Source organism: Zootoca vivipara, chromosome Z1, assembly GCF_965207765.1.
Source record: "Zootoca vivipara chromosome Z1, rZooViv2.hap1.1, whole genome shotgun sequence".
In the NCBI taxonomy this organism is placed as follows: Eukaryota; Metazoa; Chordata; class Lepidosauria; order Squamata; family Lacertidae; genus Zootoca; species Zootoca vivipara.
Genome location: NC_142583.1, coordinates 36,930,179 through 36,943,386, shown reverse-complemented (window position 1 = coordinate 36,943,386; position 13,208 = coordinate 36,930,179). Strand labels below are relative to the sequence as shown.

The window sequence follows — 13,208 nt, the reverse complement described above, 5'->3', positions numbered from 1 at the left end:
GTGAAAAAGGAATAGTTGTATCATTCAAAGGGGAGGGGGAAGATAGCAGAGGGATCTCACCCTACATTTTTCCTGAACAGCCACATTTGATTAATATATACTGTAGCTTCCTGTATTGTAATGAGTTATAAGAAATAGGCTGCATTAGTATTTTACAGTACGTCTTCATTGATGACTGCTTTTTCAATTTTAATATCAAACAGCACCAAAATAACATGCAAACAAACTGCAGCTACTCCTCAGTTTTAAACATTTTACTTTCACCCTAATACTTGAAAGTTTATGTACTCCAAAGAAAACTTCATAGTTTTAATTTGCTACTGTTATAGTAAAGTAAAAGCTTTAAAAAAACAACTGCAACATTAAGCAAGGTCTAGTTCAAGTCTGCACTATCCCTTAACCTTTTCAGAAAGATGTATTCCCCAAAAATAAAAAAAATGAACAGAGAAACAACAAAATAAGTACCCACTAATAGAAATACAGTATACAACTTTGTCTTTTTTCTCCCTGAAGAAAGCACTGTATTTTAGCAATTGCTTTAGTGAAATTTGGTAGACATTTATCTACAATAACACATTTTAGGCGGAAAAGGCACACTCAGTAATCACATTTTAGTATTATAGAAGCTACCTAAGTGCAATTCTTATAGTAGTCATTAACATTGTGAGCAAAAACGGTTTTCTGGGGCTGGGAGGAATGACTTTTATTACCCTTGCATTTAAAGATCATTATAATATGAACAAAGCATTGAGTTGGGAAGCACAACACAAAATATATTATTAAAATATATAGTACCAAGTGGCAATTATGTTCTCTGAATAAGCATGTGCAAACTCTTCAGCCTGCTACAAAGTAATATAAAGCAAATGCAAGAAATCAGCTAGCACCATAAAAAAGTTGAGCTAAAACAAAGGTTTCAATAGACACCACTAAACTTTCACACATCCTCTTGCTCTAATGCAGTTTTATTCAAAGCATTTCCCAAGAGGCTTCTGCCCTATGAAGTAATTACCATTGGAACTGGGGTGAATTGTTTTTCATACTTACATGAGTGCCACTAGCACGAAAACTCCGCAAATTATAAACTCACAAATATGAGAAAACTTGTGTCCAATGGATTTAGAAATTACTGGGTGAAAAATTAAAGGCTTATTGTAATTTGTCACAAAGTTTAGCACAATAGGGGTCAATGATCTCTTACCTTGGGGTCAATTTTCTTAAAACTCGGCTCTTCTTCATCTACCTCAAAATACAGTTCAGAGGCGGTGATGGAAAGTGTGCCCTTCACTACTGCACAAGGGGCCACAAGCTGAGCTGGTGTAGAGAGACTAACAGGACCTACCAAAGGGGAAGAAACAAAAACCACAGCCCAACACCTTGTTACTAGTGGTCTCCGCAACAAGCACAAAATGTTGCACAGATATAAGCGTATGTTCTTCTTTTTATTAGATCGCTTTAATCCAATACCACCCTCCACAAAAAGGACTGGATTTATAAATTAAATTCCTATAAGTCCCCAGTCCCCCGCAAGTACACATGTAATGCATTTGCTGCACTTGGGACTGCCAGACATTTGAACAACTACAGCTGCAAACAATGCAAACAATTATGTATGCCATCTAGGTGGCTATTAGATCATCAAGCTTTCTTCTTCCAGAAATTTATAAATGTTTCAGAACCGAATACCTCATGTTCTAAACAATAATGCAAATGCATAAAAAGGTTGGATGGGAAATATTAGTTTCACATATGTGTGTATGTAATTTGGGGAAAGTGGCAAACCAATTCGACCCAGATTTCCTGATGATTAGCCTATTTAGAAAGTTGCTTATGAGTTCTGCACATGGGTTTTTATTTTCATGCATGGCAGGGATCTATTGTTCAGAAGTTAAATGCTACCCATTGCTAGAGACTGAGACATACAGCATTTGAGAAGTGGCTTCAGCCTGCCTTTTAAATATTTTTCAAGGAATCCACACACAGTGTTAGTGCAGCTTAGGGACTGTGGGAATAAACAGCTGGAGCGTTGGTTTCCAACTGAATGAATTTTTATTGGAATAATCACATCTCCACAGGGTTTATCACAGAGACAGATCAGTGTACTACTCAAACAATATCTAACAATATGCAGGCCATTATATAAAGCAGAAAAGTGGGTTATATTTGTCATCCAACTCATTAAAAAGCAGGGAACACAGAGACCAGGGAAGGGCATATTTGTCAGCTGTAGGCCTTTGTTTAAAAATACTGTAAACTGCATATGTGACACATTCCCTTTTGCATTAATAAAGTGTGTATAAATGAGGTGCACACGCTTAGGTAATCAATGGGTGAATAACTGCCAAAAAAATTCAGATGAATTGTCATTTCTGTCAATTGTTAGGAGGTGTGATGGTCTTTAATCTTGCATCAATCTCAATGTGTGCCAGTAGCACAATAGAGGAGATGCTCTGCTGAGATCAGAGCAGCTTTGCCCTCTATTCCCAGCGTACAAATACATTGTGTTTGCAGATGGGCATCCAATAGCTGCACTACCTCCATGATTTCCCAAAGCTCATCCCCACAAATGGATGAAATAAGCAGCTATGTGTTCTTTTGCTGTCTCCCTTTGCCCTCTGTACATTAGCATGTAATCCAGGGAAGAAATAACATTTTTTCAATCACTTTCAGACATTCAATTACAGGGCAAGCAGACAGCTGCAGAAGCCAGGGCAGCTCAGGTCCCGCTGAAAACCCCTGACAATTTCAACTTCATTCGTAACCCACACTACTTTATTAGCAAGGATTACTTCTTAATCCTATTGCCATTGTCAAGATTATATAATTAAACTCCCCTTTCACCTCTATTACAGTATGAATGTATTAGCAGAAGCAACAAATGTAGAAGGGGGTGGATAAGAGGTGGACATGGATTGGATGCTCTTGCAGGGTCTGTTGAAGAACAGGTTCATTGAGAGCCTCTCTATTATTATGTTGCTGTTTTACTGATTGGTGAAGTGCTTTGACAGTAGACTATATTTTCATGTTTAGTTTTTATTATAAGGCACCAAACAGATGATGCCATAGGTAATGAACTGAAATAGAGATTTTTAGATTTTTGCGCATGAATAAAAATGAATACGCCCCCATTTCCACTTCTTCCAGCAAAACAGAATTTAAAAGAGAGGGATATTCTTCTTTTGGGAGCGGACCAAGTGATATATACTTAGACCCAAAATTCTACACTATTCATTCCCAGATTGCAATCCCAGTCCAGTGAATAGGGGGCTTGGCTATAAAATTCTAAAGCAGAAAAACGTTGTTTCGTTCAGTTTGCAACCAAGCCAATCTATTATGGTAAGAATAACCTGTTTCTCAGTTAAAAAAAAAAGTAAATGAAGGTTTAGACTATTACACAAAGGAGGCTGGCAGAACAATTAGCTTAAAAGAACACAACTCCAGTTACAGAATGATTGCCTTTGATGCAGAGAGGTGTTTTGCTTTTGAACAAATATATAAATACCCTTTATGATTTACTTGTTCAGATTGCCTTCTTGTTCCAATGTGCCGTATAACACTAATGCCAATGAGATGGGAGGGGGGAAGCTAGCATAATCTACTTTTGTACAGGATCTGGTCTCTCATCTCTAAAATCTCTCATATTCTCTCATCTCTAAAATTAATAATTTAAGTGGTGATATAAAGGTCATTTCCCCTATTCAGAAATTTATCTTCATTAATACAGTTATGGGAAAGAGCCACCCGTCCCATGTCTTCCCCACCTTGCAGAGAAGATGTTGCCAAGGAGGAGTTAAAGGAGTAAGGAGGGGGGGGACCAAGTCGAAAGGAGCAGGTAATAGACAGCTGAAGTTACCAGTTAAGTTCTCCAGTTCCTTCTCTTCGATGGATGACAAGGTATCATCGTCGCCTTCCAGGAGAATTTCGCTCTCAGAGTTCTGATTTCCTAAAGCCTGACTCTTGATGGACTGCTTTCCTTTAACAAGTACATCTTCATCTGGAGCTGAAATGAAAGAGAAACGCGGCTGTCCATCAACTCGGAGAGGCAACAGTTACGGGGAAAGAAGGTCGGGGAGGGAGGGGGCGAGGAATAACCTTGCTTATTGCACACATGCCGGAGACTCAAGCAAAGAGGGGCTCAGCTGGGAATAAATCCGCCAGCCAGCCGCCTCTAACCCACGCTGGTTGGGAAGCGAGTGAGCCGGCAGAACTACTTGTAAACCGATTAACACAGCCAGGACTGGGAGCTTTTAGCCCTACTTACTTGATATTTGAAACAAGCATCCCCCTTCCAGTATTTTTAATTTTTTTACTGCAACAACAAATATTCCTAATAATAATAATAATAATAATAATAATAATAATAATAATAATAATGAATCACAACTCACCCTGATAGCAAATTTATACCTCTATAAATGAAATCAAAATGGGGGATTTTAGGAAAAGGGGGCGAACTAGTTGGGTGCGTCTCAAGAAACCAAGACTGCAAGTCTATACTTGGCAGCAAGCCCCGTCGGAGTCAGTGGACCTTCTCTTCCGGGGGGGGGGGGAGAGATGCATGACCCCAAGTTGTAAAATGTGATCAAGCTTTCTTATGTGGGGAGGAGGGGAAGCGATCCATAAACCAGCAAAGCAAGACTTTTGGCGTAAATCCAGCACCTCTGATTAACTCAGGAAGGAAGGAAGGACTTGGTGCGGTGGGGGGGGGGGTCGATTTTTGTTGTTGTTGCCCCAACCAGTTTGGTTTAACTGCTCTATGGCTAGGATTATTCTTTATTCAGGGGGAGCCAATTCAGACCTCGGTGGAGCCCAGGCACAGCAACGCCTTCCACATCACTCCAAACTCACACTGGTTCTCCCGTCTGAGGACTTAATAAAGATTCCCACAGCTGCCTCGGGCGCTTCTCGGGCCGGTCAAGGAGCTGTGGACTCCGCCGGCTGCCAGCTCCTGTGCCTGGAAAAAGCTCCCTTCGCCTTGCTGCCCTCGAAGCCCGAGGACGTGATGGCTTTGTCCGATGGGGGCCCGGCCACACTGCAGCCCCCGCCGCGCCGCGCCCTCTAGGCTAGCTGGCCGGCCACCTCCTCAAGGGACGTCCCTCGCTGCTCTCTGGCTGGGCAGCCACGGGCAAAATGCAGGCCCAGCGAGACCGGACTCCCCAGGCGGCCCCGAGCCACAAACACCCGCTGCCACCAGCCGTGGATGGGCTGCTACAAAGGGCAGGCGAGTAGCGTCCTTGGCGCACTTGCCCGAGGGAAGCCCCTTCGGACGCGCGGGGGCTACAACATGCCTGCGACACAGGGGGCGATCCTGTGCCTTATTTACCCGGGAGTAACCCCACTGCACACAGGTCTGCCTTCGGAGTCAGTATGAGAGGGCGGCGCAGGGGCCGCTTTCTCAAGGGGAAATCGCATAGGGCAGCTTTGGGGGGAACGTGCACGGTTGGCGAAGCTTCCTTTAGGGAATCTTGGAAAGTTCTTTTCTGCGCAATAAACTTGGGAACAGGGGTGCCAACTTGAATAAAAAATGGGGAGGGGCAGTAAGCCTCAGCCCTTATAACTGATCACAAGACGCGGCGCATGCACAGCATTTGAACAGACCATCAACCTTTTGGGAGGGAGGCTCCCTCAAATGTTTTATTAAGGGGGCGAATGGACCTCGGCCCCTGGGCGTTTGCTCCTACGCTTGAAAAGGTAGGAGAGCTACGTGGCTCAAGGCTGGGGAACCAGATTACGTCTGTCAGCTCTACTCCGAGGGAAGGCGATCGTGTTAGGACGTCGTCCTAGGACCTTCCGTCGCTCGCTTCGCGCTTCGACAGCGAGCAGGATCCAGCAGATCCACACTAAGCCTGTCCTCTTTGAAGCCTAGAAAAGGTGCACCTGCATCAAGGCGAGAAGCAGCAAGCCAATCTTTCAGCAGGGCGGCACTGTTTGCCCTGAATGTTTCTCTTGGGGAGGGGGGGGGAGCGAAGGACAAGCGGGAGAAAAGACCCACACCATGGTAGAACTGAGCCAGCCTTTCCAAATTCCATATAATTCTACCCAAAAGCTGAACAGACTTTTTTCTTCTTTTGTCTAGCGCGCATTTTCTACGGAAACTTCGTCCGATAAAAGCTACTTCGAGCAACTCCCTCGGCCGTACCTTTTGTGTCTCTGTGTTGCACAGAGTTAGGCCAACTTTTTCAAATAAGGAAGGGGGATTTGTAGTTCTTCCCCTCCCCTTTTTTTAACCAGAACATGTCTGCACAACAAAAAATCAGAGTAGCTGTTTGTATCTCACTCTATATATATATCCGTCGATAATTTTACGAAATCAGCTCCGGGCTGTAGACGCTGAGCTCTTTTATTTATTTTATTTTTAACAGGCGCCGGGGGCTCTAGTGGTCCCTCTCCAATATGCGCTACCGGTTTTGTGTTTTTTTTTTGGGGGGGGGGGGAGATCGTCAACAATCCTGTGCAGAACGATAAATGCCAGACTGCCACATGATTTGAAATGCTCAGACGGCGACATGGAGAGAGCCAGAGCCCTCTGCCTGTTTACTCAGCACCGCTGAATTCATTGACACTTGCGGGAGAAGCAGCGCGTGCAGGAGGATTCCAGCCTTTTAGAGAGTGCAAGTGAATGATATGTACAGAGAGGCTACCAGGCGCTTCAGCATCGACGGGGACTTTCCCTCGCACCAATAAAGGAACGAGTCCACTAGACGCACACGCACTCCCTGGAGTACAGACGAATAGATTTGGCTATGCGCGCTCTGGCAGGAGGGGAAGAGGAGGGTAGTTTTTCAACACACACACACACACACACACACACACACACAGAGAGAGAGAGAGAGAGAGAGAGAGAGAGAGAGAGAGAGAGAGAGAGAGAGAGAGAGAGAGAGAGAGAGAGAGAGAGAGAGAGAGAGAGAGAATTCCCTTCTCTATAGAGGGAGCGCCAACGCCACCCCTCCAGCACAGGAAGTCACTCTAGACTTACACAGAAGCTTGTACCTTCAAAGGATGCGGGAGGTGAACGGAAAGGTTATCAGCGTTAAGAGATCTGTGAATTTTTAAACACTACAGGGGCTCAAGCTAGTGGAGAGTGCTTAAGTTACCAAGGCTGCAATCCTATGGACGCTTAATTAATTGGAAGCCAGCCCTGTTCAATCCAGTGCCATTTACGTCGGACTGAACCTACAAGGCTGCAATCTGATCACACTTACCAGGAAAGAAGGCCCAACTGAACCAGGGTCTTACTTCTGTGCAAACGCTTGACAGACTGGGCTGAATTTACAGCAAGCTTGCACTCTCTCATCCCAACAACACAGAATCCAGCATAATCTCAGTCTCTCCAACCAAAACCAGAATATCGTTAATGTAACACATTCTAACCAAGGGTACATGGCAGAAATGCAATGATGACTATCAATATCAACTCTTTAAAAATGCATAAGCCCACTGTGTGTTTATTTATTTGGACTAAATGCATCATGAGTTTCAGGAGAACGCCACACACACTCCTATTCTGTTCCAAACTATGCTATCTTTCTATGTTTAAATGCATTTTCTTCTTATTTTAAACTGACAAGAAGAAACAGATAGGAGGCAGCAATTCACTACTTATCTCACTATTACTCTCCATGTTGCAGCTGTAGAACATAGGAAATGTATTCAGATTACTCAAAAGAGCTGCAAACTTGTGCATAATTTTGGGTAGCCTTAAAAGCAACATATTGGACTATGTCTCCTTTTGGAATCATGCCAAACACATCCTGGCTAGCCAGTTTCAACACGTTGCTCATTACTTTCTGATTATTGCCATACATGGCTTGAGGTTCCAGGGGCTTATTTTTAAAAAAACCTTTAATCTGCAAACATTTACAGAGGAAAGCAATCCCTAGTGGCCATACATAAAGCTTAATTGTCTCTGTAAACATGTGAACATAAATTCCAAGTAAAACTTTACATTAGCACAATAGGCAAACCAACCATTTGGGTACCCAAGAATTCAGTTTTTAAAAGACAGAAGTTTAATCTGCAATAAAAGGCCGTTTTTCATCTCACACATTTTCCTACAAACAAATAGCCTTTAAATTTTATTCATAAATGTTTGTTTACAGTACTGGTCAAAGGGGAAGAGAATTTTACACACACACACACACAAAACACACTCTTTTTCTTCGTTCGAATGTACCAGTAGATATAACTAAACAAAACTCTGGTTCTGGAATTATTCAATGAGAGTTGAAAAACCTCTTGTCATGGAAAATATGCAGCTGATATTTAGAAAGGTTTTCCTGTAATTAACTCCCCCTTGAGGATTTTAAGCTAGCAGCAGTAAAATTACCTACAGTATTCTAATACACAACATATGCACTAACATTCAATTCTCAGTGGTCTAATAGCTTTCCGAAGAAGAATTTTATTTTTAATTAAAATAAGATGACTACTAGGATAAACTAAAATAAAACAAAACAGATAATGAACATGTTTATAAATTCTGACAACATGTGTCTGTAGCTTGGTACACAATGCACTTTTAAAATCAGCACTTACATGCAGATGTTTGAGAGTTTTACTTTATTCTGTACTTTGGTGATCTTTCTGTCTTAATTACACTAATGTTCTCATTTGAAATTACTGGTATCTATTTCATTTACTTAAAATTCAGTTTGAAAGTCAAAATGGGTCAATTACAGGAATGTTTCTGGTAAAATTTCTACAGGTGTTAATAATTTTCTCTAGCTTTCTTTTGCCAGAATTTCCCAATAATATAACAGAGGATACTCTTATGTAGTCAATTTACTAGGATACTATTATAGGATGTAAATACACTGGAAATGCATATGCAAGGGTTCACACTTTCCCCACGTCTATAGGCTTGTTGTGGGTAAGTAACACTAGCAGACTGTGTAAGTATTTTGGAATTCACACTGTTACTGCTAAAATTCTCATTTATAGCTGGGTGAAGCAAAAGTATCAACTCATGGCAAGAACTAGTAGGCATCCCATCTAGCATGTTGCATATTTTGCTACTGTACTTTTTCTTTGAACACCAAGCACCAATCGTACCACCATAAGCATTCTTTTAAAGAAATATTGTATATTTCAAACATAGTTCATGCGCACGGAGCTGTTCTTCAAACAAATCTAAGATGTAAAAGAAAACAAGCCTGTGGAGTGCATAAAATTTAGTTCTGATTCTAGATGTGGGTTTAAAATTTATGCCATGCAAATGGATGGCACACACCACAAAATTAGCAACAGGGCCCCCAGTATAATAAATATATTATATATACAACAAGTAGTATGCGTGTCTAAACACAACTATATAATTATTTGCCCAGATATATTTTATTGTTGCACCCACACTCTGTTTATAGATGCATTGTTATAAATACATGCATGATTCTCACTCTCATGAAGGGATGCTGAAGTATGGGAGCAAGGCAACCATTCTAGCCAAGCCAAGTATAAAAAGCATTCTTTAACAAAACAGCTTCTATGTAATTCTGAATAGAAATCTCCCAAAATAAAGTTTTACACTACATTGGATTAGATCCTATAGTTTGGTCAATGCAGTTTTCATGTGCGGATTTCATGAGTATGAAACAGAAATTTGCGGATTTCATGTGTATGAAACAGGAATTTGGTGACTCCACCTGCAGCCCTCAAACTTGCTTGCGGCAGCTGAAGAACCTATTATAATGCTATGGGATATGGTGTGAAGCAGATACAGAGATACAAGCCACACCCATCGTCCAAAGTGAGCGAAGCAGATACTTGGGATCCAAGCCATAATTTTTGCCATTTGAGATAGCAACAAGCCAAGTCCCTAGTTAGTTCTCTGTGGGGATAAGGGGGGGGGCAGGTTATAGTTCTGCAGACTTGAATATGCAAGCCTTAGTGTGATCAAGACCTCAGACTACAATGACACGCATAGGAACATGCTACATGTCTTACATGGCACCCAGCACCCTACTACACAACAATATTGCTTGCCAACAACCTGTCTGGTTATCTGACAGGCTGAAAGTTTTGCTGGCGTATCCTATACTAGATCGCCATGTGCAATAGTTGATCGATATTTGAGGGAAACCATAGACCTGAAGCAATTGTACCAATGCATTTCCAAGGTAGAATTATTCAGAACTTACAGGCTTTGGTGTGCAAGTTAGCCCAAGACAGTTGAGTGAGAACTGAGTAATTTATAGGTCAAAACACCCTCTGAATGACAGTGCTTTCACCTGCTGACATAATTGTGGAAATTAATTCTGGCATTTAAGATAGAAAAGTAGTGAAAGATGAGCACATGACTGACATCTGGTGCTTGTATGGGAAGCAGACTTGAAATGACAGGACGGAGTCCTGTATACCGAGGTGCTGAACAAAGCTTGTTCCAGAACCAGGCTGTGATGAAAGCTTAAATTTCTCACAGTTAACAAAACATTTGTGATAATAAGAGAGGGGTTTCCCCCTCTTTTACTTTATACCAGGGAGTGAGCAACTTGAAGGTCACAATTAGGTCCAGTATAGGATGTGATTTGGCTACAAGGCAATTTCTTCAAGCCACATTGACCTGCCTGACACCTGATGCCATAAGTGATGTGGGGCTGGTGGACACACAGGTGCATTCTTGGCAAGCAAGGCTTGCTATTGGTGCTCATCACCTGATCAGCAGTGGCAGCAAGCCCTGGCTACAAACTTCTCAAAAAGCAACTCTGCAGTGTAGCTGATTCCTGCCTCAAATGGGCTTGCTATAAGATCCAACCAGCAGATCAGAGTTTACAGCAAGCACTGCTAGGATGATATTCCTTTTTATCGCTGACTTGAAATACAGGCAACCTCCATTTTAGGTGCAAACCGATATGTGTGCGATTTCACACACACACACACAGTGCCGAACCAAACAATATCGGGAAACATAATAAAAGACGTCATTAAAGTGTGGGGCAGGGCAGAGGTAGAATGGGGTGTTTCAATTGCACATGATTTCATGAAAGCATGCAATGTCCTGGAACAGAACCCCTGTACAAATCAGAAGTTGCCTGTAAATTCAATTTTTCCTCTTGATTTTTTTAAATAAGAATTGGTCTTAGTTATTGTATTATATGTTTTGTTTAAATAGCTTTCTAAAGCATTTGAAAATTATATAAATACTGAAAAGTATATATACTGGGGGGGAAATAAATAAGACGTGCTTATTTTCATTATGCTTCTTCCTGCTCTTCCTTCAAACCTTCCACAAAAACTACTACATCAGCAAAATCCTTCCTCACCCACCAACAGGTTCGTCTTTTCTGCAACTCATTTTCTGTTCTGATTATTCCTTATCAATCCCTATTTTCTTTCTCCATCAGTCTTCATCATTTATATACCAATACCAATTTGAGTCTTCCAGCACTCATGTTTATTTAGCCCAAAGTACAACACACATGAGGTACCAGCAGACAGTGTTATAATCCTGACGATTGCAAAATACACAAACAAAAAAGGTAAAGGAAAATATATAAGGGGGAGAACAAACAACCTTGCACCATAATAATGTGGCATGGCCAAGTGAAAAAACAGTGACAAACAAGTGGAAGGGGAGAATAGAATAGAATGGTTGGAGTTGAAGATCAGAGACACCTAGATAGATATGTAGAAAAAGCAATTGTTTACAGAAGAAGTGGGGATTTCCCCGTAAAGCTGTTTTGAAATGTCCCCTAGGGATGGAAGAAAGAGTTGCTCATACAAAATCAGAAGTGAGGCTACTGAAATAGTCTGCTCATTCCTACCTACTTCCAGACCCAATGAAGCACTTATTGCATAGCAAAGGGTCACAATCCGTCGGCCTACTTGCAAAGGAGTTGCATTTTTAAATGTTTTTAAATGTTTTCATCTTTGAGCCAACTCTTATTTTTATCAGCACTCTCAAGCACAGGAAACACTCACATGCCAGGAATATGTTGAAACAGTTTGTTGTGGGGCCCCCTACTTGTCCAATACCAAGCTCAAGTCTTTGAACAAGCATTTTTATAGAGCCAAAATGTCACCCATGCAAAAGATGATGGTATCAGCAGATGCAGAGTGACCCTGAAGTTTGCAGAAGTAAAAAAAGTAAAAAATACTGTAAAATAAAAAAGGCAACCAACAACTCTCCCAAAGTAGTCCAATGAGGACTTAACATATTCATGCCCAAAGACTGAGTGTTGAAAAGGGTGAGGGAAACCCTGAAAACTAGGTAGAAGGGAAAATGGAATGAAAATGCTTTAGATAATGTAATAGTGCTGGAGTTCTGCTTCAAAGGCTCACAGCCTATATCAGATAACTGGGTTCTCTGAGTTTCTCCCCCAATATAGTCAGCATTCTTGTCATGGACTGGCTAGATGCAGAGGAGCGATTGGAGGCACCAGCTGGAGAACCCTTAAGAAAGGAAGTCTCAGAGACAGGGGACTGGAGGTAGGATGATGATGAGTGGTCAAGAGGGAGAAGAGGGAGCAAACTGGGAGAAGGTGTCAGAAGCAAATGAGGTAACAGGGTTTAGTGGAAGAGGCTGTGGTAGAAGCAGAGGCTGGAGAGGATGGGAGCCAAGAGGCAGAGAAGAAGCCGGGGGGTCTCCTGCAACCAGTTCCCCTCCCTGCTGGTCTCCCAGAACCAGAAGAGGTATGAAGAGGGTGGAGCAAAAGGAAACAAAGGTGTCAGAGTCTCAGATTACATGGGAAGGACCTGGGGAAGGAGGAGACTTAGGGAGCTGTGGGAAGGCATGGGCCTTCAGTCCTTGCAACTGCCTCAGTGGGGAAATATCTACTGGGAATAACTGCTGTACTCACTAGGCCTGTGCTGTTTTGTTTCATTGAACAAAGAGTTAACTTCACTGAAGCTGGGTGAGTTATTGCTGACCTGCTCCTGTCACCCACTCCTGACAATTCTGTGCCCACTGCTCAATCCTTATTGAGCTGTGATTGGGGTTTCTTTGTCCTTCTGCACATCTTTTGAGCCTGCTGGTGCCTCCCTCTTGTGCACAGGTGGGTCCATTTTGGCTACATAAGTTGCAGCATTCAGATAACTGAGTTGAGTTTATTATTAGTAAATACAGTTGGGGCCTACAATAAAGTCTTGTAGCCTTGAGTTCTTCTGTTTATGAATCTACCTATGTCACTATTAGGTGATTCAAAGGTGGGCAGCTCCACCTATCTGTTAAACTCGGCCTGAGATGGGTAGAGGAAATATTTATTGGTCTGAAG

The 13,208-nt window shown here is 42.1% G+C and overlaps 1 protein-coding gene across 5 annotated transcripts in view; it reads right to left on the bottom strand.

Annotated features, from left to right (window-relative positions):
- LRBA (LPS responsive beige-like anchor protein) overlaps nucleotides 1-13,208 on the bottom strand; it is a 358,996-nt gene that overhangs the window by 152,884 nt on the left and 192,904 nt on the right. For all 5 annotated transcript variants that reach the window (XM_035113955.3, XM_035113959.3, XM_035113958.3 and 2 more), the window contains exons 39-40: nucleotides 3,854-4,000; nucleotides 1,202-1,338 (exon numbers count right to left, since the gene is read on the bottom strand). In XM_035113955.3, the coding sequence (XP_034969846.1) occupies nucleotides 1,202-1,338; nucleotides 3,854-4,000 (284 nt within the window). The remainder of the gene's footprint in view (nucleotides 1-1,201; nucleotides 1,339-3,853; nucleotides 4,001-13,208) is intronic.